General features: G+C 35.2%; 4 protein-coding genes across 6 annotated transcripts; 3 read left to right on the plus strand and 1 right to left on the minus strand.

The window, feature by feature from the left end:
- Positions 1-653: 653 nt before the first annotated feature.
- On the plus strand, positions 654-9,038 carry LOC114521268 (UDP-N-acetylglucosamine--peptide N-acetylglucosaminyltransferase 110 kDa subunit-like). Its single transcript, XM_028541641.1, has 17 exons — positions 654-795; positions 889-1,042; positions 1,186-1,429; positions 2,119-2,187; positions 3,525-3,641; positions 3,746-3,825; positions 4,132-4,221; positions 5,154-5,259; positions 5,336-5,476; positions 5,544-5,644; positions 5,735-5,888; positions 5,977-6,078; positions 6,327-6,506; positions 6,709-6,867; positions 7,022-7,237; positions 7,412-8,262; positions 8,543-9,038. The coding sequence occupies exons 1-17, from the start codon at positions 762-764 to the stop codon at positions 8,691-8,693; spliced, it is 2,949 nt and encodes a 982-aa protein (XP_028397442.1). The 5' UTR covers positions 654-761; the 3' UTR covers positions 8,694-9,038.
- Positions 9,039-9,859: 821 nt separating this feature from the next.
- LOC114521267 (membrane-associated progesterone receptor component 2-like) lies at positions 9,860-11,804 on the plus strand. The gene is made up of 2 exons (XM_028541640.1): positions 9,860-10,280; positions 11,177-11,804. Exons 1-2 carry the CDS (start codon positions 9,992-9,994, stop codon positions 11,431-11,433), a joined length of 546 nt encoding a protein of 181 aa, XP_028397441.1. The 5' UTR covers positions 9,860-9,991; the 3' UTR covers positions 11,434-11,804.
- A 7-nt stretch (positions 11,805-11,811) lies between these two features.
- On the minus strand, positions 11,812-14,210 carry LOC114521266. 3 transcript variants are annotated; one of them, XM_028541638.1, is made up of 3 exons: positions 13,305-14,210; positions 12,861-12,896; positions 11,812-12,182 (listed from the first exon to the last, which is right to left on the minus strand). In XM_028541638.1, the coding sequence occupies exons 1-3, from the start codon at positions 14,086-14,088 to the stop codon at positions 12,148-12,150; spliced, it is 855 nt and encodes a 284-aa protein (XP_028397439.1). In that variant the 5' UTR covers positions 14,089-14,210; the 3' UTR covers positions 11,812-12,147. The 3 variants fall into 3 exon arrangements, with proteins under 3 accessions (XP_028397439.1, XP_028397438.1, XP_028397437.1); XM_028541637.1 differs by having other exon boundaries at positions 11,812-12,896; XM_028541636.1 differs by having other exon boundaries at positions 12,861-14,210.
- Positions 14,211-14,303: 93 nt separating this feature from the next.
- On the plus strand, positions 14,304-15,837 carry LOC114521423 (A-kinase anchor protein 17A-like). The gene has a single exon (XM_028541873.1). It carries the CDS (start codon positions 14,304-14,306, stop codon positions 15,750-15,752), a length of 1,449 nt encoding a protein of 482 aa, XP_028397674.1. The 3' UTR covers positions 15,753-15,837.
- The last annotated feature ends 12,154 nt before the right edge of the window (positions 15,838-27,991 follow it).

Genomic DNA, 27,991 nt, shown 5'->3' on the forward strand with positions numbered 1-27,991 from the left:
TTCGAATAACTACAAGAACAAATTTATTACGAACTGCAAAAAATACTCCCTAAAATATGGCCCTAGATTTATTTTAAAATTTATCAGGGATATAGTAATTTATGCTGATATAGCTGGTTGGTATGTATGAGGAATTTCATAATTAATCCCGTTTTATTGACATCATTTTGCAGAAATATCACATATAAGATATTGATTTGGAGGTTTTTGACATATGTCAGATGTTAGATATTTTAAAATGTATCAAATCGAATCTATAGCTTATAGAATGTTAAGATTAAACCACACAGTACTGACAGTAGATTGTTATTGTATTGATTGAAATGGGTATTCCTATTACATCCAGATTCTGTGCACGTGGGTTTGTTAATTTCCGTATACCGGCGCTTCCGGCATCCTTTTGAGAGAATTCAAAATTTGATCGGAAATTGTAATATTTGTCTTTTAGTTTCTCTTGTAATAACTAACGTATCATAGGCAGTAAACTTCAAAACGAGCGTTAGACTATGTTTTGTTGTTTTTCAATTAATATGAATTAAAATCCAGTTGTAATAGAAGAGAAAATTCGGTTGATTTTACAATAGAATTTTCTATTTTCAAAACATCGTGTATGCGTGCGCATGACGTTGCTCTTGGCATGCGATTATTATGCACGCCAAAAACCTTTCATCCAAAATATTTATAATTGCCAACCACATATTTCTGCTGTAATGATCTATCGTTTGTGTTGAAAATATAGGGTGTTCTTCCCAAGTTGAACCATGGTTATGGGCTCAGTGATCATGGACGAAGCTAGTAAGTTTACCAAGTTTTCGTATTCATGCCCGGGTTGATAGGAAAATGGTTGCACATGGGCAACTATAATTGTTTCATTGTTGTTATTGATAGCTACCTTGGCTGAAATGGCTCATCGTGAATATCAAACGGGGAACTATAATCGAGCAGAACAACTGTGTATGCAGTTATGGAGAAGAGATCCGTCTAATACTGGTGTATTACTTTTGTTATCCTCAATTCACTTTCAGTGTCGTCGAATGGACAAGTACGTTTGAAACGTGATATTTAAGATTAAATGCATTTTGTCGATGAAATCACACCGGTCTAATATTGTTTTGAAAATTTCTTACTCTGTGTTATTGAGGTGTATGTATGTATTCCTTACTTGTGGTTCTCTATCTTTTTCAGATCAGCTCATTTTAGTACGCTGGCTATAAAACAAAACCCTGTCCTTGCCGAGGCTTACTCAAATCTTGGGAATGTCTACAAAGAACGAGGACAGTTAAAAGATGCTTTGGACAATTACAGACACGCGGTTAAATTAAAACCTGATTTTATCGATGGCTATATCAATTTAGCAGCAGCGTTGGTTGCTGCTGGTGACCTGGAAGGAGCCGTTCAAGCTTATGCTACAGCACTTCAATACAATCCGGTATATTACTTTTTGCTGTTGTTGTGATTTGTGTGATACTATACCTCCTCTATACCATCATTACCATGTCTTCTAATTCGGGGGGGAGGGTCGTTTTCGGGGGGGAGGGTCGTTTTCTGTTGATTACTCGATGTTACCCCCTGTTTTTTTTATTCCTCAACCAATAGCACAAACTGACGTTCATATTTTATCAAAGTGCATGGCTCACAGTACATATCTGGTCATTGGCTGTGATAATTGGTTAAATTTAGAATTTGCTTTACGACAGTGTCTCAAATACAACATAATAACAAACCTTTTTTTGTATAAATTGTTTCCATTTTGCAAAAGCTTTTTAGAAGCTCATACTGGCAAATTATGAATTAAAAAATGAAATGATCATCTTACAAAAATGCATGAACAATCAAAATCCTGATTGGTGGATCAAACAAGATAATAATTGTACATCAGTTGTTATCATGAATAATCATCACACATGTGTTTATACAGCTTTTGACAATCCCTTTTTTAAGTTAAGTCACATAAATAAAATCTTTAATGTGGTTGTAAAATAGAAGTATGGGAATTTGACAAAATTAGTTAGGAATTATCAGGTGCTTGAGATGATAAATATACCCATTTTAAGCCAATATTGTTGTTTTTTTGTTAGAATAATGGAAATTGGAAAATTAATTTAACTTATTTTTTAGGATTTGTTTTGTGTTAGGAGTGATCTAGGTAACCTTTTGAAGGCTCTTGGAAGACTAGAAGAGGCCAAGGTAATTTTATCATAGTTAGAAAACATGTTTGGAGAATGTTTCTTCTAACATTCTTTTCTTACCAAATATGTTTAAATAGAACAGTTAAAGCAGGTTTATAAAGAGTTTGGTGCTTTTCCACAAAATGGAATTCAGTTACGATTGAAATCCTGAAATCTTTGAGGAAACACCTAATCTGCTTAGTAAACCAACTTTTTCTGTTGTAAAGTAGCTGTATAGTTGATCATATATGTTGTGCGTTCTTTGTCAGTTTTTCAGAAGTCTCCCAACAATGCCTTTGAAACAAGTATTAGTTTACAATCAGAGTTCATCTGGTTTTGGTTTCTTCAATATTAATGTAAAATTCACTTGAAAAATAAAAGCATTGATGGAGTTTTCTTATATATATTCTGCTGACATCTAGCATAGCCCTGCCAGATTTCAAAGAAAAACCTCACTGACTTAAAAATATCTTCCTTTTCCACCTTTCTTTCTACAAGCAGTTATTAGTGCCATGGTGAGTGTAATTACAGCATCTTGGATGATACAGAAGATATCCACAATGATCCCAGGGCTGATGACCGTGGCTGAGAAAGACCAATTGGCTTTTTTCTTCTCGCTGCTCCCTTTTCTTTGCCATCCCAATTTTGGTTTTCTTTCAGTAAAAATGGGAATGCTAGTCAACTTCGAAGATTGTTGTTTACCATTTCTAAGGGCATGTCCCTTTTGGGAATTTTTATTAGTTGGATCTCTACTCTTTTTCTCAGGCTGATTTTCAAATAAAAATGGTGGTATGCAACAAGCTAAAAAGTTGTGGTGATAAGTATTCTCATTTTTACTCATTTTACCAAACAAAACCCTAACCTTGAAATTGACAACAGCAATATGTTATATACTTTCCCTATTTCACCATCCCTTGAACATGTTGCTTGTTTCTTTTAGCCAGTTATCAGTGTATTGCTACAATTGGAAATTATCATTGTATGTTTATGATTTTTGGACAGTTCTATGAAAACAAACATTTTAAAAGCATTACACTGTGTACTGCAGTCTTTTAAGACTTGGAGAGAAGCAAGTGGCATGGTACCCCATGGTAGAATTTTAGTGTGAAGTTTACCAAGTTATTTTACTGTTTTTGCATGGAAAAAGAACAAATAATTCCTGTGCTTTTATGGTAGAATAACAACGTACTTCACACTTGAATTCATGACGTTATTTGAATTAAATGAAAACCATTATGTTCTTTCTGCTTCCTGCTGCATCTTTTGCTTATTTGCTTTGCTTTGCTTTGCTTTTTATTTTGCTTTGCTTGCTCTTGCTTTCCTTTTCTTGCTATTTGCTCCTTGGTGAAAACCTAGGCATGTTATCTAAAAGCAATTGAAACTCAGCCAAACTTTGCTGTTGCTTGGAGCAACCTGGGGTGTGTATTTAATGCTCAAGGAGAAATTTGGTTGGCCATACATCATTTTGAAAAGGTAATTAAAATATTTTTATAGTTCTCAGCTCAAGATTGTTATTAGCATTTCTTGGACATAGTGCCATGAATCCATTTTTCCTAAATTCAATCATGATTTTTTAGGCTGTTCAGCTTGACCCATCATTTCTTGACTCCTACATAAATCTCGGGAATGTCCTAAAAGAAGCAAGGATATTTGACAGGTATATTACATCAGAAAATTCAAGAGCTTGCCTGTGTTTGTCTACCGTGGTTACCAGAGGTTTTCGCCCGCCGGGTTACAGATACGAGCAAGAATACCACGGCGGAAGATAAAAAAAAACCTGTGGTAACGAGTGTGTAGTTTGCATCGATCTATAAATCGGCCAATAACTTAAATGTGTCAGATATTGTACGTGAAGTCCCAATAATTTAGATGCAGAGATCGGCATACTTATATCAGCTGGAGTTTTAAACATAAAAAAGCCGACTGTTTTAAGTATAATTCCCCTCTTGTATATTCTATATAGAGCTGTTGGTGCATATCTCCGAGCGTTGCAATTAAGCCCGAATAATGCCGTCGTTCATGGAAATTTAGCTTGTGTCTACTATGAACAAGGGTAAGAAGTGATGTGTGCGTGTCTTTTAAATCCCACATGCTGCTGTTTAAGTAAACAGCGTCTATTTGGAAAAATAACAGTATTGCCTATAGTGGCAATGCCTACCTACCACGGCAAGGGCCTGCTTTTGATGACCTTCGGCAATTGCTGTCCACATAACTATGATTTTTGAAACCAAAAATTTTCTTCAATAATGAGAAAGATGAAATCCTAAATCTATTTTGAGAGAAAAGCTCAATTAGCGGCGATTTTTAGAGATGATATAAAGTCGGTTCGGTTGTGTGCATATTTTTTTGTAATATTCCAGTGGTCATGTCGCGTTGTTACGAGCGGAGGATATGTTTGATAAATAGAAGATTAAAGATATTTTATTATTGCATATGATATTATTAAAGATATTTTCATAGCAACAGAAAAAGGGAGCCAAACCTAACAAATACCGCTGTAGCGGCGAACGACATTTACCAAGATGTAATATTGCGGGCAATCACTGTCAGTATCAGTAAAAAAATTCACAAAAACACTTAATGACGTCAATGACGTGGAATTTTAAGTGCGACCCGAAAGCACATAATATGCACATCCGCCATTTGTTTCCTGTTTTCACTTGGAATTACTTCTGGCAGTTCTGCTGTTTTTCTAACAACGTCTGTCATAATTCTCAGACACTGCATGGAAACAGTGTTTGGTGTCTTTTGTGCATACGGTTGTATGTTCAAGTTTTGCATAGCCACAGAAATAAGTTTCTTTTCCTAAAGTCGTAAATATGTTATCATGTTAAACAACAAAAAGTTGATTTTAGCGATTGGTGAAGGATTAGTCATCAGGGAACTGGGAACAATCGATCGACTCCCTTGGCGAACTCGTAATTCCTTCAGAAAATCACTCGCAATTTTTGTGCCCTACATGAGTACCTTTCTTGTCTTTTTTAGTCTTACTGATTTGGCCGTTGACACTTATCGCAGAGCTATTGAATTACAACCAAACTTCCCTGATGCTTATTGCAATCTTGCAAATGCCTTAAAAGAACAGGGAAAGGTAGTATTATTAGAGCTGATCGTGAATTTTTCCTTGATACGGTGGTATAAATGAATGATTTTTATACTTACGTTAGACCGATGAAGCTGAGGATTGTTATAATATTGCCCTTCGACTGAATCCATCTCATGCAGATTCGTTGAACAATCTTGCAAACATAAAACGAGAGCAAGGTTTTATAGAAGAAGCTATCAAGCTGTATTGCAAAGCGCTTGAGGTATGGAAATTGTCGATGTTTTTTTAAAACACGATATTGATAATAAAATGAAAATGTAAATTCACAGGTGTTTCCTGAGTTTGCTGCTGCTCATTCCAATCTTGCTAGTATATTACAGCAACAAGGAAAACTTCAAGATGCCCTCATGCACTATAAAGAAGCAATTAGGTAAAATTTACCCTTCATTATGTGTTTGGAAGTTTGCTGTAGGCGATAGTTATTGGTGTATATTTTTTGTAACGATATATGTTTTTTTAGAATTCATCCAACATTTGCGGATGCTTACTCGAATATGGGTAACACACTTAAAGAAATGCAAGACATTCAGGGAGCAATCAACTGTTACAGTCGTGCAATTCAGATTAATCCAGCATTTGCTGACGCACACAGCAATCTAGCCTCGGTTCACAAGGTTTACTACTTTCTCTATATATATTCACGTATATTTCATACGCATGTCATAATGCCGTAAACAATTGTGTTTCAAATTAATTATACAGGATGCTGGTAATATATCGGAAGCGATCCAGTCATACAAAACAGCTTTGAAACTCAAACCAGATTTTCCCGATGCGTATTGTAATTTGGCCCACTGCTTGCAGGTTTGTTTACGAATGTTATATCTACTACTTGAGAAATGGACGCTGTAGTTCGTTGCATTTTACATGGTAATAATATTCGATAGCGCGATTTTTCATCGTTGGAATAAAGAAGATGAACTTGCGTTGACGTGGTATTACGGATTAAAAAGTTAAACAGCGTAACCTTTTAAAACGTTAAATTTATCCAACAAATATTCTACATAGAAAGTACACCTGGGGAAAACAGTTTGCGTATTCCTTTCATGTAGATCATTTGTGATTGGACGGATTATGAAACAAGAATGAAGAAATTGATAAATATTGTAAATGATCAGCTGGAGAAGAATCGTCTGCCATCCGTTCACCCGCATCATAGCATGTTGTACCCTTTGACCAGTGACGTACGAAGGAAGATTGCTAACAGACATGGAAACTTGTGCATTGAAAAGGTGCGTTTGCCATATCGTCGCTTATTCCTTATATTTAATAGTAATCGGATTTGAAGGGTGATCATAAATTAAGGTTTAAACAACTAAAATGAATACAAAGGTGAACTGAAATAAAAAGGAAATCGTTGGGGGGGGGGGGGGAATGCAAAGGACTTAAAATATTATATATTCTAACAATTACAATAATGTCATCTCCTGACAGGTAGCACTTTTAAAAAGGCAACCATACAAATATCCGAAAGATTTGAAGAGTAGCGACGGTCGTTTGAGGATTGGCTATGTTTCCAGTGACTTTGGTAATCATCCAACATCTCATCTCATGCAGAGTATTCCTGGTTTTCATGATAGATCGAATGTTGAGGTAAGATTCTAATGCATATGCAGAAGACACTCGCAGATCAACGCTATTGTTCTTTATATCAAAGTAATCAAGCAAACTGGAAAGTTGTTGCTGAACTGTATTGCACTTGTACAATCCTGGTTGGTTAAATATTACCCAATATTTGTCTTCTTAGATATTCTGTTACACGCTTACTGGTGATGACAACACAAGTTTCTTCAAGAAGATATCCCGTGATGCCGATCACTTTATCGATTTATCTCAGATACCGTGTCACGGCGCAGCTGCAGACCGCATCAATGCTGACGGGATTCATATTCTCATCAATATGAATGGCTACACAAAGGGAGCAAGAAACGAGATATTCGCCCTGAAACCGTGTCCTATTCAGGTATATACTGTACATAAACCCAAATGATATTTGCATGAATATCGCGTAAGGCTGCGGTCAGTTAATCCTCTCTATAGCTTTATTTTTACGGAAGCATGGTTAACAGATGTGATTAACGCGCTGTTTGAGGGATTATCATTCTATCAACAATCGTTTGTTTTCTTTGTTTTCTAGGTCATGTGGTTAGGTTATCCTGGCACAAGTGGCGCGCCATATATGGATTACATCCTGACTGATCGCATAACGTCCCCACCAGAACACAGCAGTTCTTATTCAGAGAAGTTTGCGTACATGCCAAATACCTTCTTCGTTGGTGACCACAAGCAGATGTTCCCGCATCTCATGCAACACTTGCGTACCTTCGGTGAGAATCAAGCCAATCCCCAGTCCACTCCTCATACCTCGCAATCCTCGCAAAAATTCAAGTTTTTACCAGAAGTTGACGTGAATCTTCACGATAAGGTCGCGAAGTTGGTGGATTACAAGAGTCGAGATTATGTTGGATGTAAGGATAGTGGTGAACGTGTTCCGTCTGTGTGGCCTACGACATCAAGATCTCAGTATGGTCTACCCGAGGACTGCTTTGTCTACTGTAATTTCAATCAACTTTACAAGATTGATCCAATCACACTCAAGAACTGGGTGAATATTCTAAAACAAGTGCCGAATAGTGTTTTGTGGTTGCTGCGTTTCCCAGCCGTTGGTGAGCCAAATATTAAGGCCCATGTGCAAGCTCTTGGGCTTCCCGCTGATCGTGTTATCTTTTCACCTGTCGCCCCGAAAGAAGAACACGTTCGTAGAGGACAGTTAGCAGATGTATGCCTAGACACACCACTGTGTAATGGTCATACAACTGGTATGGATGTATTGTGGGCTGGCTGTCCCATGGTCACCTTACCGCTTGATACCTTGGCATCTCGTGTGGCAGCGTCGCAACTTCATGCTTTACGAGTTCCCGAACTTGCCGCTAAATCAAGGGAAGATTACGAAAATATCGCCATCAGGCTTGGAACTGACAGTGACTAGTAAGAAAATGTCATATTTGTTTATACAAAGGATATTTGTTAGGCCCGTTTCAGACGTCCAACTTTTTGCCGAATTAAATGTAAATGTGCTAAAAGAAAGACTTCAGCTAATTAACATTAGGTCCGGCAAATGAAAAGTTCGATGTGTTGAGCGCTTTTCGTACAGAGAACTCTATAGCATACCTTTCATATTTGCACACAATTAAGCAAACCATTTCTAATAGCTCGCTGCTTAAAGTAGATATACTTCAACATCTAATAAAATGTTTCTGTATTTAAGTTATGCTGACGTAAAGAGACGAGTGTGGAACGGGAGATTGGAAAGTCCACTGTTCAACATCCGACAATATGCCCGCGACATGGAAACAGTTTATGCAAAGATGTGGAACAGATACTCGAATAATTTAGGTGCAGATCACATCTTGGACTGAGTGACCCGTGGAACTGTGCGTCGTAGTAGAGTAACGCTACATGTTGTTATAACGCCATTCTCTTGAGATGTTCAGGGTGTTAAAGGCGTGATTCAGAGGTGCCAGCCCCTATCTTGACCCCACTGGAAATGATGTTAGGATACCAATAAGGCCAAAATATGCACTTCGCTGTATAGAAATTATTTTTAACTGTAACCGTATGCACGCGTATAAACAGTTATGCTTAAGTATATGTGATGTGCTTGCGCAATCATAGCTGTATATATATATTATAATATTTTATCTGAAGAACTATTGAAATATGGCATTTAAAATTGCTTTTTTTAATACGATTGCAAATGTTTATTCTGTATTGTCGCCATTTTACTTTGTTCTATTAACCGCATTAAGCCATTCTATGGTTTGCACTGTGCTGAGATCTGTAAAACCGCATTTATGACATTTATACATGGGACAAAAGGTCCAGATGATTATTTCTTCGATGAGTTTTTCTTGACATCTGATGCTCTTATTTGGATATTGACTTTCATTTGTTTTTGTGTTCCAATGTGACAAGGGAGGGAGAAATGGATAGATGTCGCACATTTCCTATATACAGTTTAGGGGGTAAGGTGGAGTTCTACCATTCCACCCAATCTTGTATATAGGTAGTTCATCGCTTTCCGCCTGTCCTTGATGGCAGTTTTATAGTAAAATTCTCACGTTTTACTCTCACGAACTTTGTACTTGTAGTCTAGGGAGTGTGCGTTAGCTTTAGCACAAAACTGAGGCTGATTTTATTAGTCAATTTATATTTGATAAATTTAATAGATTAACACGCCCCATATTTTAATGGGTGGTTTGTGTCAAAACGAAACAAATATTCGTAGCCTGAATGTTGGCGCCCGTCTGTACGAAAGCCGGAAGTTATTATGTAGCGTCGGCCGTCTGCGCGCAGGCTATGCATATATGCATGTTCGAGCAAGATAAATACTGAATCGTTAGTTTTTGACGTAACATATAATCGTGGAAACAATATCCCTGGTTCAACGTTCAGAACGGCTAATCGCACGTGCATCGCGCTTCTTATCACGTAAGCTCAAGTGGAAACGGATAGCGTTGTGTGACTGGTGTCTTCTGAGGGTGATATCCAGCGATGAGTATCGCGTGAAGCAGTGCACGTTGGGAAAAATTTTTATTTTGGCTGTTCAGGCGGCCTGCAGTCTGCAGTGCAGGCTCATCTCTCAGGTGATCGTGCATTATACAAGACAAAGTCTGACCCAGATTGGAACTATTGTATACTACGAGTACTAAACATAATGGATATTTTCTATCAGTTTAGTGGATTTATCTCGACGATTCCTCCTGTAGTACAAGTTTTGTTAATATTATTATTTGCTTTTATCATTCGTAAGTTACTCAAGCCTCGAGTAGTTGAGAAAAATGATCTTGAAGCAGAGCGACGTTTTTCCTTGCCACCGATGAAGAAACGTGATTTTACCGTAAACGAGTTACTAGAGTTTGATGGAGTAAAGAATGAGAGAGTATTGCTTGCAGTCTGTGGAAAAGTATTTGACGTAACGAAGGGTAGAAGCTTTTATGGACCAGGTACCATATTCGATAGTTCAATATAGTATCTATATACTAATTTAAAATGTTTTATAATATTGTAGTTAATAAGTATTGACTACTATGAAGTAATGATATAAAAAAACACAATTGTTTGTGAACATTTTTTTATAGTCATGCCCTTGGAAACTTCACAATTTTTGCAATGAATCTCAGAGCTTCAATAATTTTTCATCAAGGCAAACATTGCTATTAGGTGGTGTGATGTATATGGTTATTAATAATGCAGCACTTTAGGCTATTAATAATCAGTTCCAAGCGAGTGTTCGTTATTGATAAGGTTACAAGGCTTATTGAGGGAATAGATCATTTTTCTCATAATTGACTCATTTTTCTTAAAGATCTTTTATTTCATGTGTTCGAAATATCCATTTGTATCAACTGACTTGCTCAGTCACATTCATTCCACATTTATGAAGAAATACAGGATGAACACTTTTATAAGAATACACAGCATATTTTTCTTTTTTCATTCCATGATCTTGCAATAAATAATACTGCTTTGCATTTAATGAAGGAAATTTTTAACATTTATAAGAGCATTTTGTACCATAAGGGTATGTGCACAGGCTAGCACTGCATGCCTGTTGTTGTAAGTACATATCATGAACTTAGGACCTATTTTTCTAACCTTTTTATTCAATTACATGTTTTGAAATAAGATTACCTACAAAATCTTGCAGATTATGATCACTAAGCTATCATCATTTTGTGTCCTTGATAAAAAAAGACATTAAAAAAAGCTTTACCCACATTAAAGTGAAATATCTAGTGTAAAAAAGCAAAGTTATACCCTTGGAACAAGGTTTTTATAAAAAATCAGGGTTATGAAATGTTTGAATACTAAGTTAGAAACTTGTTGTCTTTGTGTTAAGGTGGTCCATATTCAGCATTTGGTGGTCATGATGCAAGTCGGGGATTAGCAACATTTAGTGCTGATACGAGTGCAGTGAAAGGTGAATATGATGACTTATCTGATCTCAATAGTATGCAACTTGAGTCACTAAAAGAGTGGGAAATGCAATTCATGGAGAGATATGATCATGTTGGATCATTATTGAAACCTGGAGAAAAACCAAAACAGTATGAAGAATCAGAAACAGAAGAAGAGGATGATAAGAAAATAAAATGAAAAAAAACAATTTGATTAAAAAAGGGAAATTTTCTGGACATTTCTCCCCATGTTTAATAAAATGATCTCACACAAGAAGGTAGGATTAGATTGTTTAATTTAATATGAGGAAGATACATGGCACAAAGCTGACAGCCTGACACTATTATATATATGTATATTAATTATATGTTATCCTGTACCTAATTACTTGATTTGGGACAAATCATTTGCATTCTAGCATAGGGGTATAGTTTTGATGTAGTGGCAAACAAAGGTGGAAAGTTGAAGCAGCAGTTTCTAAAGTTTACCAAGCAAGTTGATCATGCTAACAAATTAACTAACTATTAACAACTGCTACATTTTGTACTGTAGTATTCATTGTGGTATACTAATTAAAACAGATTCCTAAGGAAGAGGTTTTGGAGAGTATTTTATTTTAAACATTCAGTTTTACCTGCTTCTATTTTTGTTCAATCCTGAATTTCATTTGCAAATTAACAATACAGTTTGTATACAAATTTATAGGAAAGACCTGCCTGCAAATTCCACTCAAAATGATTTACCTAAATTATTAAGTACAGATTAAAGTTGATTAATAGCCTATGGCTTCATGCCAAGTGAATGCTTCATAGGTAACTCACAAAATTTTAGACAAACATAATTTCTTTGCCACATATATTTTCATAATACATGCCTTCATGTATTACCTTAAACATCCCAGGATGCTATCAATCACATGTGTGTTGAATGCTTTGATTTCCACACATCTATATGCAGCAAAAACAAGTTTTAAAGCAAAAGGATGGTGATGCTTATAACTGGGCAGTAATTCATGCTTTCCAGGTACAGTTTAGTAGAACCCTCAGATTGTATGCCTATAATCAAACCACTAGTTTATTTGACGTGAACAGAAGTTGCAGTGAAATTGTTTTCTTGGCACACCAATGAAACCACTATCTGCCAAAAACAATTATTTTCAACCTACAATTCTCCTTGAAGTTGTGGTAGCAGAAGAAAATGAATCATGATTGCTGGCTTGTATTGCAAAAGTAATTTCCTTTCCAGATGTTTAGATTTTGGGAGTGAGGAAAAACCTTGGCCCTAGTGACAGAGATCCCCCTCCCAGCCCTGTGAAATCAGTTAACTCAAGGGGTTTAAATTGTCAAACTATAGACTGTTTCCTATATTTGTGCATGGAAAAGTTATTTTTACAGTTTGTGAACTACACATATGTCATAAATGTTAACAATTCAATTTTAAACACTTAACAATCAAGTGTTTTTCTATGTACAAGCCACCTGTTTTTGCAAAATCTAAGGCATGTTTTGCATTGGTTACAGCTGTGTCATGTGAACATTGGTGTTGCAAAACTAGAGCTTTTAAAACATAAAATCTGCATTTTGTTTCTAAAGGTAAATAACAATCTGACAATGTTGAGATAATACCTTCTGCAATCACTGTGCTGTCATCCCCAGGGGAGCCTATAAGCAACAGAATTGCTGAATTTAGTTGTGCATTATAAATTTTGTTCATTATTCTTCGTTGTGCAGAATTATAGGATATCTGATACTGAGTCCTTGCAAGCTCCAATTTCTCTTTTGCCTCATCAATAAGGGCCTTATTAAAATTTGAAATCTTCAACAAGAAACTAAGCAGTAACCGGCCTTCACTATAGTGTAAATCAGCAGTATCTTCACAAGGTTTAAAATGAATCAATTTTTCACTGGCAATTCTTAAACATTCTTCAGCATTTCCTAGTGACATGTCATAGTGGTGACAAAATGACAGGTACATATAGGCACGAGCAATAAGAAGTTCCTTGTTTATACTCTTTGTTGTAATCATTTCAAGTGCTTGTTTAACCAATAACTTGGCTCTGCTAAAATTACCAAGATGACAAACTGCTTTGCTTTGTTCAAGCATAATGCATGCTTTCAGATCAGATTTCCCCTTCTCCAAACCAAATAACATTTCATCTCCAACAGAAGCACATTTTTCCCATAAACATTGTTCTTGCAACTTTTGTAATTTCTCCATAATACCAATATATTCCTGTTCTGAGTAAAATGAGCAGGCAGATAATTTGCTACTTGAAGAGATCTTAGGGATATTTTTATTCATGGCATATCTTGGAATATTTCTAATATCTAACTCAATGGTACTAACGACCTTGTCAGCATCACCTGGTGCATGTTTGTGCAGTTTTAATGTTATTAATATGTGGAATTTGCATGACTTCCCAAAAAATCTGAACCAGAAACCGTAATGACCAGGTTGAGTATCTTTGCCAGGGTAATAATTGAGCGGTAGGTATTGGCACACTTTGTGTACTGGTAAATCTGGAAGCTTTGACTCTTCAGCAGTGATAGGATGTCTGGTAATGTCACTTATCCCTAATAGATATGTTGATCCGTTAATAAGGCTTTTACTCTTCTCTAACGTGTTTCGTTCCCCAGAATTACTTTCATAACGTACACGAACATGTTCCTTTACTGTACTTCCTGATCCAGCAGATATATTAGAAACAGCGACTTTCACGAAACAGTCCTTAGAAGAAGGAAATTTTCTTCGATTTTTTCCATTCTGTATTGGTTCTGGTGGTAGATGAATTAGAACTAACTGAGGCGGTGGTATCTTTCTTCGAGTACAAGATTCATTTATTACCTTCGACATTTTAAATTTAACATTGTACTGTTAGTCAGTTTGCTAATGTCTAATGACAGCACAGTGAACGAGGAAGTTAAAAATTATAAATATTATTTAAATTTTGCATTCATTTGTGGGCACTTCATTTCATTTGTGAGCATTTGCGGAAACGCTATAACGTGATCATCACGCGGGGAAGACACGCGTGTCGGGTGCATTGACTTCATATAATTATAATCAACATGGCCGCTCAAGTTTGCAATGATACAAGTGATTCTATTGAATTATGTCCAGCTAGAGGTCTTTATTTGAAGCCTGTCACCAAACTAACGATACTAGTGGGGCTGCCAGAGATAAGGGAAGTTGGAATAACTATTTCAAATTGGGAAGTCATGGAGAAAGTGAAGTGTATGGTCGCTCCAATTCAGTTCAGTGTGCTAAGAGTTGTAGAGTCTTCACTTGAAAGAATTCAGTTTGAAGCCGAAGTTGATACGAAGTCGCTGTTAAGTAGAACCGTCGCGAAGCTGGATGGTAACTTAATAAAATTGAGTGGCTTAGCAGACGCTCTTAAAGTGCGTTCTTATGAGAAAAAACATAAATATCCTGTAAAACATGACTGGGAAGCTTTCTTTAGGGATGCTATAGAACTGAATGAATGGAAACCCGGCGAAAGACCAGACACTATTCATCTAAAAGGCCTACCATCCAAGTGGTTTAGTGATGAAAAATCTGGAAATAAACCTGTCAAAGAAGTGATTGTTAGTGTGTTTGAGAAATTTGGGAAGATACGGTATTTAGATGTGCCAAGTTTAGATCCATACAGGGCACGAATCACGAAGCAACATCAACCAAACTTTCAGACATTTTGTTTTGGTTCTGAGCTACATTTTGAAGTGTATATTCAATACGAAGATTACCAGGGATTTGTTAATGCTATGAAGGGGTTGAAAGGAATGAAATTGTTGTTGAAATCGGAAGGAAGCAAGTCAGCAATGGCAACAATTTCGTTTGATTTTGATAAAACGTGTCACTTAAGTGAGACAAATATCAGGAAGAGAAATGCAGAAAGAAGACGTCTGATAGAACAAGACAGATTAGAGGAACTCAAGAAGGCACAAGAAAAGAAAGAACAGGAGGAAAGAGAGAAAGAAGAAAGAATTAAGGCAGAAGAACGAGCTGCTGAAATATTAAGACAAATGCAAGAAAACAAGCGTAAGAAAGAAAAAAGGAGGAGAGCCAGGGAAGAAAGACGCAGGCAGAAACGAGAGGAGAAAAGAAGACTAGAAAAAGAACGTGAAGAACGACAAAAACAGATGTTGATGGAAAAAGAACGCATAGAAAAATTACGCAGTAAGCAAGCAAAGAATGTTTTGGGGGAAGTTTTTCAAAGAATTAATGATATAATTGTAGAGGAAAAAGAGACAAAGAGAAAGCGAGAGGAAGAACTTGTTCTCCTAGCTCAAATAAAAGAAAAGAAAGAAAAATTAGAACATGAAATGAGAAAAAAGGAAGATGAAGAAAAAATGAAAAAGAAACAAATGGAAGAAGATGAGCAACATTTACGAGATAAACTGTTGAAAAACCTGCAAGTCATGAAGGAGAGAAAAGCTGAACTTGAAAGAGAAATATTACGAAAACAAGTCCAGGGAAAGATAAAAATGGTGTCAGTTATTAAAATAGACACTTCGTAATTAATTAATGTTTAATGAAGAACATTAATGCTAAATATTAAGATTGTAAAACTTGTATCATGTATTTTCAAAGAGAGGTAATAAATAAGACGTGTGTAGTTTCTAAAATTATTTTTCCTCGGTCATATTTTTCAATGCTGCGCTGTCACATTTTCGTGTGTAAAAATTATTACCGTTTCTGTTCATCTCATTGCAATCACTTTTTTAATTAAATTTCTATGGTTATTGCTAGATCTTCGGAACAAAACACATATATCTATGCTTTCAACTTTAGACTGCGCCCTATCGATGATAATTATTAAATGCCCATTTGAAAGTCTTTGAAAGTATGTTATGTCGAAGAATGATATAGTATTGCAAACATCCCGTAGGTTCTTAATTCCTTGGTTCCATCTCTCGGAGCTCTAAATGTAGATTGTAAGATTTAAGACCAACATGGATGTTAACATACAAACCATGGCCTATATAGTATTCCAAACATAATCCCATAGGTTCTTTTTTGAGTTTCCTCTCCCGGGGTCGAAACGTACCCATGCTTGCACACAAACCATAGCCTAATATGGTAAACATAATCCCATAAGTTCTTTCTTAGTTCCATCTCTTTCTCTTGTCCTGATTTAATTTAATTGAAACGTCTTATTCGGTCACTTGCGGCTTTGAATGTAGTTCGTAAAATATGACTAACCATCGGTCCTCATAATTACGTTGTAAAATAGATATTAGTTATTACTAGTTTAAAAAACGTTGGTTATTTTACTATTTGTAGTATATTTAACAATATTGTAAGTTTGCAACACAAATGCATGTAAATAGAAGAAAATGAAAACATATTACCACAAGTTGCTGCATATATATACAAACTAGCTGAGTGACAAACAAGACCAATATTATATACATTGATACAAAGCATGCATTATTCATATATACCCTTCATTGCAGACAATATCAGTATATAGATTCCTTCTATAGGATCTCTTCCACTAGTCCCTCGCTACCATTACGGCTGTTTAAGAACCATTTTAAATATATACGATCTATGCGTCATTCTTACTATGATCAGATATCAATTAAGTGACGAACATGGGCAGTGGCATTGTAACTTTATTATTTTTCCAAGGTCTCTGCGAGACTTCCAATTATTTAGCATCATCGAGCAGTGCCTATGAAAAGAAAGGCGCCACTTTTCGTTTGTACTGTTTGACCTTGCTGAGTGTTTCGAAGTGCTAGCAGGTATCTTGGGATATCTAATAACGTTGCAGTGTTATTTTCATTGATGTTTCTATAAGGGGCAGCTTGCTTTGGCTATACGCCTTAGCCCTAAAAAAATGTTCAGTGAATTTTTAAGAGAAAAAGATTTTACAGTCATTGCTGTTTCTATAAGGGCAGCTTGCTTTTTGGCTATACGCCTTGGCTCTAAAAATGTCCAGTAAATTTTTCACACCAAAAAATTTATAGTCATTGCTGTTTCTATAAGGACAGCTTGCTTTGGTTATACGGCATTGATTTTAAAATGTTTTTCCGAGAAAAATATTTTTATTTTGTACAATTTCGTTACGTGCGGCATTGAAACTTTGGCTCGGCCCAAAAAATTTGATCTATTCAAGGGCAGCTTGCTCTTGCGGGTTGTGTGTGCACATTTTTAAAGAAAGTTCCTAATTCGTGCTGTTTCTATAAGGGCAGCTTGCTTAGGCTATACATGCCTCCGGGTTTTAAAAAAATGGTTTTGTATTATTTGAGCTAATCTAAAATACAGCTGCACACTCTAACAATTAAAAGAAACTCTAAGGAACACTGCCTATGGTTTGTCATCGAAATACTTTTGGTTTTTGGACGAACATAAAAAATTTCCTGAGCTTATATAGAAGTTGAATTTCGTGTTTTGGGCATTAAGAATAAAACCTTAACTCTTCAAGAGTAAATTGGTTCAACTTCAAGATGGGTAGTCAAATAGGCTTAGAATAAATTTTACATTATCATTTACATACATATTCGTGCATCTACGTACTGCACAAAACAAAACATGTACATTGTTTACTTTGACTGTCTTTGTGTTTGATTGCGGCGTTCGGTGAGGGTTTTCCTCCAGGATCTCCGGTTTCCCTCGTAATCAAAACAGTGTCCGTGTGTTCGGGACCGCGTTTACGGTTGGGTTTCACTTAAAAAATTAAACTTGATACGTCCCGTTTTTAAGCATGTGCGCTATAGAAAGTTAAGAATGTTTCACGCCCAGCAGTAATTCTTACTCGTGACGTAAACGCCCTCAAAAATGCTGACAAATATAAATGCAGTAAATTAATTTAATGGAATCTGACTGTACACACGGTTACTGGGTTAAATTCCTGGTACACTGTTATTCCGGTAACCAATAAAAAATTCGATTTTAACCGAACTTCATTTGAATGAAAAATAATGAATGAAAAATATCTTTTAAAAAGGTACTCTAAGATACTCTAAGTCAGCTTAAGTAAAAACCAAAACACACAGTTTACAGATATGGTGGTCGAGTATACGTATTGTTTGTTGTGAATGTGAGTTAGATGCAATACAAGACTTAAATAATTCAAAGATGACCACGCACCAATTCGACTGTATCAACATCCCAAAGGAGCTACTGTTAATATTAATGTTAATAAAAAATTTTTTCCAGTCAAAATTTTTTCTTGTGTCCAAATTTTTTCCTGTCAATTTTTTTTCTCAAAATTTTTTTTTCTTTTGTCAATTTTTTTTCCAGCCAATATTTTTTTTTCTTGGGTCCACATATTTTTCTTGTTTTTTTTTCTTGTGTCCTATTTTTTTCTCCTGTTAATTTTTTTCTTTTTTTTCTTTTGGCCAGAATTGATGAATTTTGAAAATTTTCCAAAAATGTGTTAATATGCTGAAAATGGATTCAAATATTCACTAAGACTAATCTCTTTGTTTTTTGAGCATATTTGGCTTGTTTTTGGAAAATTGGAAAAATTGTCAATTTTGGCCAAAATGGTAACGGGATACCCCGATTTTGGCCAGAATTGACGAATTTTGAAAATTTTCCAAAAATGTGTTAATATGCTGAAAATGGATTCAAATATTCACTAAGACTAAACTCTTTTGTTTTTGAGCATATTTGGCTTGTTTTTGGAATATTGAAAAATTCATCATTTTTGGCATGGTATGTGGCTCACATTACCACTTAGCCAAAATTGACGAATTTTGAAAATTTTTCAAAAATGTGTTAATATGCTGAAAATGGCTTCAAAGTGCAAATATTCACTAAGACTATTATTATAAGCTGAAAATGGCTTCAAACATTCGCTAAGACTATCACTCTTTGGTTTTTCATAATATTTGGTTGGTTTTTTGAACGTTAAAAAATCTTTTTTTTTTGGTTGGTTTTTGGAACATTAAAAAAGTCCTCAACAAAATCAAAACAAGTATCAACAAATAAGGTTGTAAGTGTAGGTTCGAATCCTGCGTGGGAAAGATTCGATTTTTGCCATCGAAATTACTATTTAATTTAAAATTCTTCGAAAAGGATTTGGTCAAATAAACAACCATAGCCTTCGACAAATGATGTTGTGGCAATGCAAAAAAAAAAATAAAATTGAAATTGAAAAATTTCGGTGTGATTTGGAAGCTTTAAAACAGTTAAAAGACTCCTCGGCCTTTAGGATCGTATGTTGATACCAACCTTACAGTATATATACATGTTATTTCGGTGGCCCAGTGGTTAAGGCTACGGGCTACCAGCCTTGTAAGCGTAGGTTCGAATCCTGCATGGGAAAGGTTCGATTTTTCCACCCGAAACTACTATTTAATTTAAAATTCGTCGAAAAGGATTTAGTCAAATAAAGAACAATAGCTTTCGACAAATGATGTGGTGGTCTAGTGGTTAAGGCATTCGTCTCTCAACACGGGGACTGACGTTTCAACTCCTGGCAGTGCAAAAAAAATTAGCCTGAAAAATTTCGGTGTGATTTTGGAAACCTTAAGGCAGTTAAAACTCCTCGGACGTTCGGGAAAGACTATAAGTTGAAAAAAATTTGAAACGAAAAAACAGAAAAAAAATTCTCGCGTTCGAATGTACTTGAAAGTTGAAAAAAAAGATTTTAAAGTCAAAAGATTTTAAAAACATGTGTCTTCTGAAAAGACTGAAAATTAAAAGTCGGAAAAAAAATTTAAAAAAATCCCGCTTTTCAAAAACTCATATGTTTACTTTAACTTAATTTTTTTTCACGAAAATTTGACAGGGTGATTTTCTCGAGAGTGAAAAAATTTAATTTTTTTCATTTTTTTGAAATTCTCTTAGATTTTTTTTCGACGCGAAAGTATTTTGTCTTGGGCTACCTGTGTCTGTCTTGGGCTACCTGTGTCTGGCTTGACACAGTAGCCCAAGACAAAATACTTTCGCGTCGAAAAAAAAATCTAAGAGAATTTCAAAAAAGTGAAAAAAATTAAATTTTTTCAGTCTCGAGAAAATCACCCTGTCAAATTTTCGTGAAAAAAAATTAAGGTAAGTAAACATGAGTTTTTTAAAAGCGGGAAATTTTTAAATTTTTTTCTGACCTTTTAAATATTCAGTCTTTTTAGAAGACACACGTTTTTAAAACTTTTTTAATTGTGCTTTTCTTTCAATTTTCAAGTACTTTTGAACGCGAGAATTTGTTTTCAGCTTTTTTTATTTCAATTTTTTTTCAATTTACAGTCTTTCGCAAAGGCCGAGAAGTCTTTTAACGGTTTTAAAGCTTCCAAATCACACCGAAATTTTTCAGGCTAATTTTTTTTGCACTGCCAGGAGTTGAAACGTCAGTCCCCGTGTTGAGAGACGAATGCCTTAACCACTAGACCACCACATCATTTGTCGAAAGCTATTGTTCTTTATTTGACTAAATCCTTTTCGACGAATTTTAAATTAAATAGTAGTTTCGGGTGGAAAAATCGAACCTTTCCCATGCAGGATTCGAACCTACGCTTACAAGGCTGGTAGCCCGTAGCCTTAACCACTGGGCCACCGAAATAACATGTATATATACTGTAAGGTTGGTATCAACATACGATCCTAAAGGCCGAGGAGTCTTTTAACTGTTTTAAAGCTTCCAAATCACACCGAAATTTTTCAATTTCAATTTTATTTTTTTTTTGCATTGCCACAACATCATTTGTCGAAGGCTATGGTTGTTTATTTGACCAAATCCTTTTCGAAGAATTTTAAATTAAATAGTAATTTCGATGGCAAAAATCGAATCTTTCCACGCAGGATTCGAACCTACACTTACAACCTTATTTGTTGATACTTGTTTTGATTTTGTTGAGGACTTTTTTAATGTTCCAAAAACCAACCAAAAAAAAAGATTTTTTAACGTTCAAAAAACCAACCAAATATTATGAAAAACCAAAGAGTGATAGTCTTAGCGAATGTTTGAAGCCATTTTCAGCTATATAATAGTCTTAGTGAATATTTGCACTTTGAAGCCATTTTCAGCATATTAACACATTTTTGGAAAATTTTCAAAATTCGTCAATTTTGGCTAAGTGGTAATGTGAGCCACATACCATGCCAAAAATGATGAATTTTTCAATATTCCAAAAACAAGCCAAATATGCTCAAAAACAAAAGAGTTTAGTCTTAGTGAATATTTGAATCCATTTTCAGCATATTAACACATTTTTGGAAAATTTTCAAAATTCATCAATTCTGGCCAAAAGAAAAAAAAAGAAAAAAATTAACAGGAGAAAAAAATAGGACACAAGAAAAAAAACCAAGAAAAATATGTGGACCCAAGAAAAAAAATATTGGCTGGAAAAAAAAATTGACAAAAGAAAAAAAAATTTTGAGAAAATTTTGACAGGAAAAAATTTGGACACAAGAAAAAATTTTGACTGGAAAAATTTTTTTATTAACATTAATATTAACAGTAGCTCCTTTGGGATGTTGATACAGTCGATATGGTGCGTGGTCATCTTTGAATTATTTAAATCTTGTATTGCATCTAACTCACATTCACAACAAACAATACGTATACTCGACCACCATATTTGTAAACTGTGTGTTTTGGTTTTTACTTAAGCTGACTTAGAGTATCTTAGAGTACCTTTTTAAAAGATATTTTTCATTCATTATTTTTCATTCAAATGAAGTTTGGTTAAAATCGAATTTTTTATTGGTTACCGGAATAACAGTGTACCAGGAATTTAACCCAGTAACCGTGTGTACAGTCAGATTCCATTAAATTAATTTACTGCATTTATATTTGTCAGCATTTTTGAGGGCGTTTACGTTACGAGTAAGAATTACTGCTGGGCGTGAAACATTCTTAACTTTCTATAGCGCACATGCTTAAAAACGGGACATATCAAGCGATAAAAATGCTTAACACGACCTTGGTTTTTATGAAGAAAATTTTCACTCTCGAAGTTTAACTTTTTTAATGGAACCCAACCGTAAACGCGGTCCCGAACACATGGACACTATTTTGATTACGAGGGAAACCAGAGATCCTGGAGCAAAACCCTCACCGAACGCCGCAATCAAACACAAAGACAGTCAAAGTACACAAGGTTTTGACGGAGATTTTATCAACACAATGTCATGTATTACAAAGCGTGTGTGTTTTTAGCTATTGAAATCACGGGACAAGGAAACGATCATTTTTCCCGTACTTTTATTAAAACTTCACCGCATGTGCATGATTTACAAAGTGTGTGTGTTCTCCGGATCAGTTTACATAGTACATCGGTAATATGAATACACTAACTAAAATACAACATATTCACATTTTTAGGATAATTCATTAACTTTTTCACAGAAAACAGCAGAATTTGTTTTGCGTGTTTTATAAAATGTTGTAAGTTGTATGCTTCTTAATACTCAAGACAAATTTATTGAACATATGTGTGCATGCATTATATGCATAATTATAGAAATATCAACTTCACGGATGAAGCTCCTGATTAATAAACCTTGTACATGTTTTGTTTTGTGCAGTACGTAGATGCACGAATATGTATGTAAATGATAATGTAAAATTTATTATAAGCCTATTTGACTACCCAAGCTTGAAGTTGAAATAACTTACTCTTGAAGAGTTAAGGTTTTATTCTAAATGCCCTATACACGAAATTCAACTCCTATATAAGCTCAGCCTTGTGACATGTTCCCACACGACACTTACGATTAAGTGGAAACACGTCTCACAGACGCTGAATTGAAACTATTCAGAATACAATAATTATATCACACGATTCTTACCTGGTTGAAAACCAGGAATGTTACTGTAGAAACTGTATTTCCCTCAGATGTCAAACGACCAGAAACACCATTTATCAAAAATGTAATTTCCGTAGTTTATGTCCCCCCCCCCATGGACATGGAGGCGCGCATTACAGGAATTTTTTTTAATACTTAAAAACTTTACGATTCTTTCAGGACGACTGGAACAGGATGCCTTTCGGCGAGGCAAGAAGCACGTCACGTTTCTCACCCTTTGCGCCAACTGTGGTCCGCGTCCGTTAATATAAACCTACCTCCCCCCGGATGCAACTAAACGAGAACGTTCAGCCAAAAGACAAAAGATGACGTCGTCCAATATGACGCTATAATATTTAGCCTATAGCCATAAGTGACCGATATTTTGTGTGAAATTTATGTATTTCTGTAAATTGTGTCTATGTGAAAGTACATTTAAAAACCATAACAGGCATATTTTTAATCTTTGCGCGAAGTATTCTCGGTCGAATGGTTATATAGTAACCATTGCATTATTATAGGTTACTTTGTTCAAAAATTTTTTACCAACATGCTCATATGCAAAAGCCTTTAAAATTTCAAATGGTTTCATTTCTGATAAAACCTTTCCCGGCTTGGCAGAAATTGTCGTATTATTGGAATTCTGATCGTTTATTCAGAAGCATTGTTGAACTGCAGGTCAAAGCACTTATGGATCATCTATACGCCATGCAGTGTTCAGGGCCGTAACTACAGGGTGTCCCAAAAAAAACGAAAACTATTGAAATCACCCATAACAATGCCATTGTTAGAGTTTGAATGCCTAAGCACTCTGTTGGGCCCACAATTGTATAAATCGGGGTTGCCATACGCATTTCTATGCATGCATATGATGCTGTAAAATTTGCTTGTTCGCAAAAATGATATTTATTAACAATATTTACAATTTACAAATATGGATAACATTATTTAAATGTGCATCTCAAGGACCATGACGTTCGACATGTCCCCTTTCTCTAGCAACACAAAGCATTTAGCATTTTATAAGTTGCATTAAATCCCCACAGGCTGAAATTCGTGAACACGGCATTCAAATTTTAACAATGACTGATTTCAATAGTTTTCGGGGTTTTTTGGGACACCCTGTAGAACGATAATTGGGGGGGTGTTTATTCATATATTCAGTGCTGCCCGACGGATTTCTTTTGTAAGTGCAATAGCTCACAATGGAAATCCGTCGGGCAGAACTGAATATATGAATAAACACCCCCCCAATTATCGTTCTAGTTACGGCCCTGGCAGTGTTACTACGAGGAGAAAGCTAACGCGTGGTAACGACTAACGAGGTTTCCAGAAGGTATATATTTATTAAAACAGGGAGATTTTGAATGTTGTTGATTTGATCTTAAAGATTAAACCGTTCAAACTTGTACGAGAGAATACGTGACCAGCGTAAGTCAGAATAAGTTTATGTCTTAGGCCAGACGAAAGAAAGAATTCAGTCGCCTTTTTATATTCTTTAAACTAGATAGAATATCTAACAAAATGAAACCAAAGTATCCATTGATACTGAAAAAATCTGGCAGGTATTTCCATGTATTTGTAATGTCAGTACATGAACACTTACACCTTTATCAAACTATTCTTTTTTAACAGTAATATGCTCACCTTGCCAAATTACGATTTTCTTTTACTTTTTATCGACAGCATTTTTAAATCTACTTAACAAGAACATTCCCTTAGGGCACCCAAATCAAAGAAAACAACAGCATTAAAATGTTTTTTAAAAAAACAACAAAGCCAAGCCTTTGAAAGAATAGTTTACAAGTAGTTGATAACAAATATTTGCCTGAAGCTTTTTTAAAATTTGGCTTATTTGTTTATTTTTATTAAACAATACAGTCAACTGCAGAGTGATTACTTGAAAATCTTGAGTCAACAGGAACCGGAGTACCCGTTAAACCTTCTCATGCACAAAAACATTATACACACGATTCCCGTACGGCACATGCATCACTGCTGAAACAATGACATATGTCATTACATTCATATAATATCTTCTTCAGAATTAACTTGGGCTTCATCCAGGAAGACTAGCATGGCAGCAACAGAGATCGTGAACATAAGAAAATAAGATGTTATATTAGTAGTACAAATATCATCAGGTTGAATAATCACAATTACCGTGTAGTTTTCCTGCGGTCATAGTTGACAACATAAATAAAGACGAACTGAGCAATGTTGACAACATAAATTTGATCTGACAAAACGGACTAAAAAGAGTATTTATTTAATAAAGTTAAAATGTAATCTCAGTGCATCATGCGCTGGTTCTAGAAGGAAGCCTCTTCACAGTAGGTGCAGGAGGTAAGGTAAGGATTTAACAAGCTCGCATCATTTTGTCGCTAAGGAATCTTCAGCATAACTTTATAGCCAATCGGATTGTCTCTTCGCTTCGTTGATATTTAACTCTCGTCTTAATCTTGAGAATTAGCCAAATGATACGGATGAGGTGGTTATTAAGAGAACATCTTGAAGTCTTGAAGAACACTTATTCCACGTTTAAAGTCACGTATCTGGCGAATGTGGTCGTTCTTTTATAAGCACCAGGACGAGGAAGCATTGCATTTCAATTTGGCTGTATCACGTCTTCCAAAATCAGTGAAGTGCTCATCAACAACTCGTCAAGTGAAATTATAGTCTAAAGACGAAGCTTAATTTAAAAGAATAAAAAAAAAGAACATGAAGTTCATCGCGACAAAGAACAGTGTTCCGGGAATTGAACCCAGTAACCGTGTGTACAAGTCAGCTTCCATTAGACCATTATGTTTTCTATTCTGAGGGCGTTTACGTCAGACATTAAAGTCTACTGGTTGCGAAAATATCTAACTAAATTTTTCAACGAAATGTTTAGCTTTCATGCAATTTTACTCGTGAAAAGTTTAATTTTCGTATGGAAAACCAACCGTAAACACGGTTCCGAACACACGGACACTGTTTTTTTTACGAGGGAAACCAGAGTGCCTGGAGAAAAACCCTCACCGAAAGCCGGAATTAAACACAAAGTACACAAGTTTGAGATTTTATTAAAACAAGGTCATGTATTACAACAAAGTGTGTGTGTGTGTGTGTTAAGATATTGAAATCAAGAGAGAGGAGACGGACAATTTTGGTCCTATTTTTATTAATACTTCACTAAACATGTATTACAAAGCGTGTGTGTTTTCTTTACATAGTACATCATTAATATACGAAGACATTAAACTATTATATCTAAAACCGGTTACAAAGTAGGTGCGTTTAAGATCTTGACATTTAAATTTATAGAACAGTGCAGGTTAAATGTTAATTTGGCATACTTTAGTATAAATTGTTCATGTCTTTTTACAGTGTGCTATTGTGTTTGAGTAATGTTTAAGACTGATCAGTAAAACATGCATTAATGTGAGTAAGTGTTTCTAAGTTATCGTGTATTTTTTTTGTTCTATTATAGACTTAACCCACTAACTCTGGTAGAGAGCTGAATAAAGCTTATGAGATCGACGAACTAATATAGTAATACATAAAAATGCCTGAGTTCAGAACGCTTAGATTCAAGTTACGTTCGTCCAAAAACTAAAATTATTCTGCTGACAAATCATAGGCAGTGTTCCTAATAGTTTCGTTTTAAGCTGTCAAACTGTGCACACATATTTCAAGGATCGAGTTAACTTGAAGATATTTCATGAGCCCTTATAGAAACAGCATGAAGGAATACACAATTGTCCTTGAAAACTTCATTGCACATTTCAGAGCTGAGGCATATAGCCAGAGCATGCTGCCCTTGTAGAAACAAGGTTTGGAAAAAAATACCACAGGAAATTGACTTTATATTTTTGAGGCTGAGGCATATAGCCAAAGCAACAAAATGCTGCACTTGGCATGTCGAAACCAAGTGCAGCATCAATTGTAAATATTTTTTTTAAAGAATTCAGTCAACATTTGTTGAACCATGCAAGGGATATTTCTAAAGCAAGATGCCCTTATAGAAACAGCACCTAGAGTACAATTTTTTTTAGAGAAACTGGACTAATACTTTCAAAGCCAAGGCATATAGCCAAAGCAAGCTGCTCTTATAGAATCAGCCACAGGAGTACATTTTTTTCTTTGAAAATCTGGTTTAAAAACTTTTAGAGCTTAGGCATATAGCCAAAGCAAGCTGCTCTTGTAGAAACAGCAATGAAAATAACACTGCAACGTTATTAGATATCCCAAGACACCTGCTAACACTTCGAACCACATAGCAAAGTCAAACAGTACAGACAAAAAGCGGCGCCTTACTTTTCATAAGCACTGCTCGACGAAGCTAAATGATTGGAAATCTCACAGAGACCTTGGAAAAATAATAAAGTTACAATGCCACTGCCAATGTTTGTCTCGTAATTGGTTTCTAACTATAGTAGAAATAAGGCATATATATCGTTTCAAGATAACAGCATGCACCCCCCCCCATTCCTTATTTTCTTCAAGTAAATTCAAACTCATTTGAGAGCATGTGTGTGTTAACTTTGATTGCATAAATTCATGTATTTCAGAATAGCAAGACAGTATAAGACATGCCTGGCTTGAATATTAACTGTAGCCTTAAGTGAATGCAAGAGTTAAGAGAGATATAAACTAGAAGCCATTATATAGGCCATGGTTTGCATCAATGTATTTACTCGTGTGCGTGTCTATTTTATGTGCAGCTACAAGATCATGAGGTATAGTGCATGATGTTTTGTATCTGTTCATATTTTGATATAAATCATGTTTTTGCATAAATACATACATAATTATATGTTCAATTACAAAATATAGTAAGGCAAGATATAAAATCGTATATTTACAATGTTTGGTGAGAAATCAAAAAGTATTTACATACAAACAATTTTACAACCAGACCGAATAGTGACCTATAGTTATCATTTTATAATGTTAATTCCGAAAGCCGCATTTGACCGGATTTTAAGAGCCGAAGATGATTCCAATCAGGACAAGATAGAGAAAGAGGAAAGAA

Source organism: Dendronephthya gigantea, unplaced genomic scaffold (genome assembly GCF_004324835.1).
Source record: "Dendronephthya gigantea isolate DGI-Jeju-01 unplaced genomic scaffold, DenGig_1.0 000020F, whole genome shotgun sequence".
Classification (NCBI taxonomy): Eukaryota; Metazoa; Cnidaria; class Anthozoa; order Malacalcyonacea; family Nephtheidae; genus Dendronephthya; species Dendronephthya gigantea.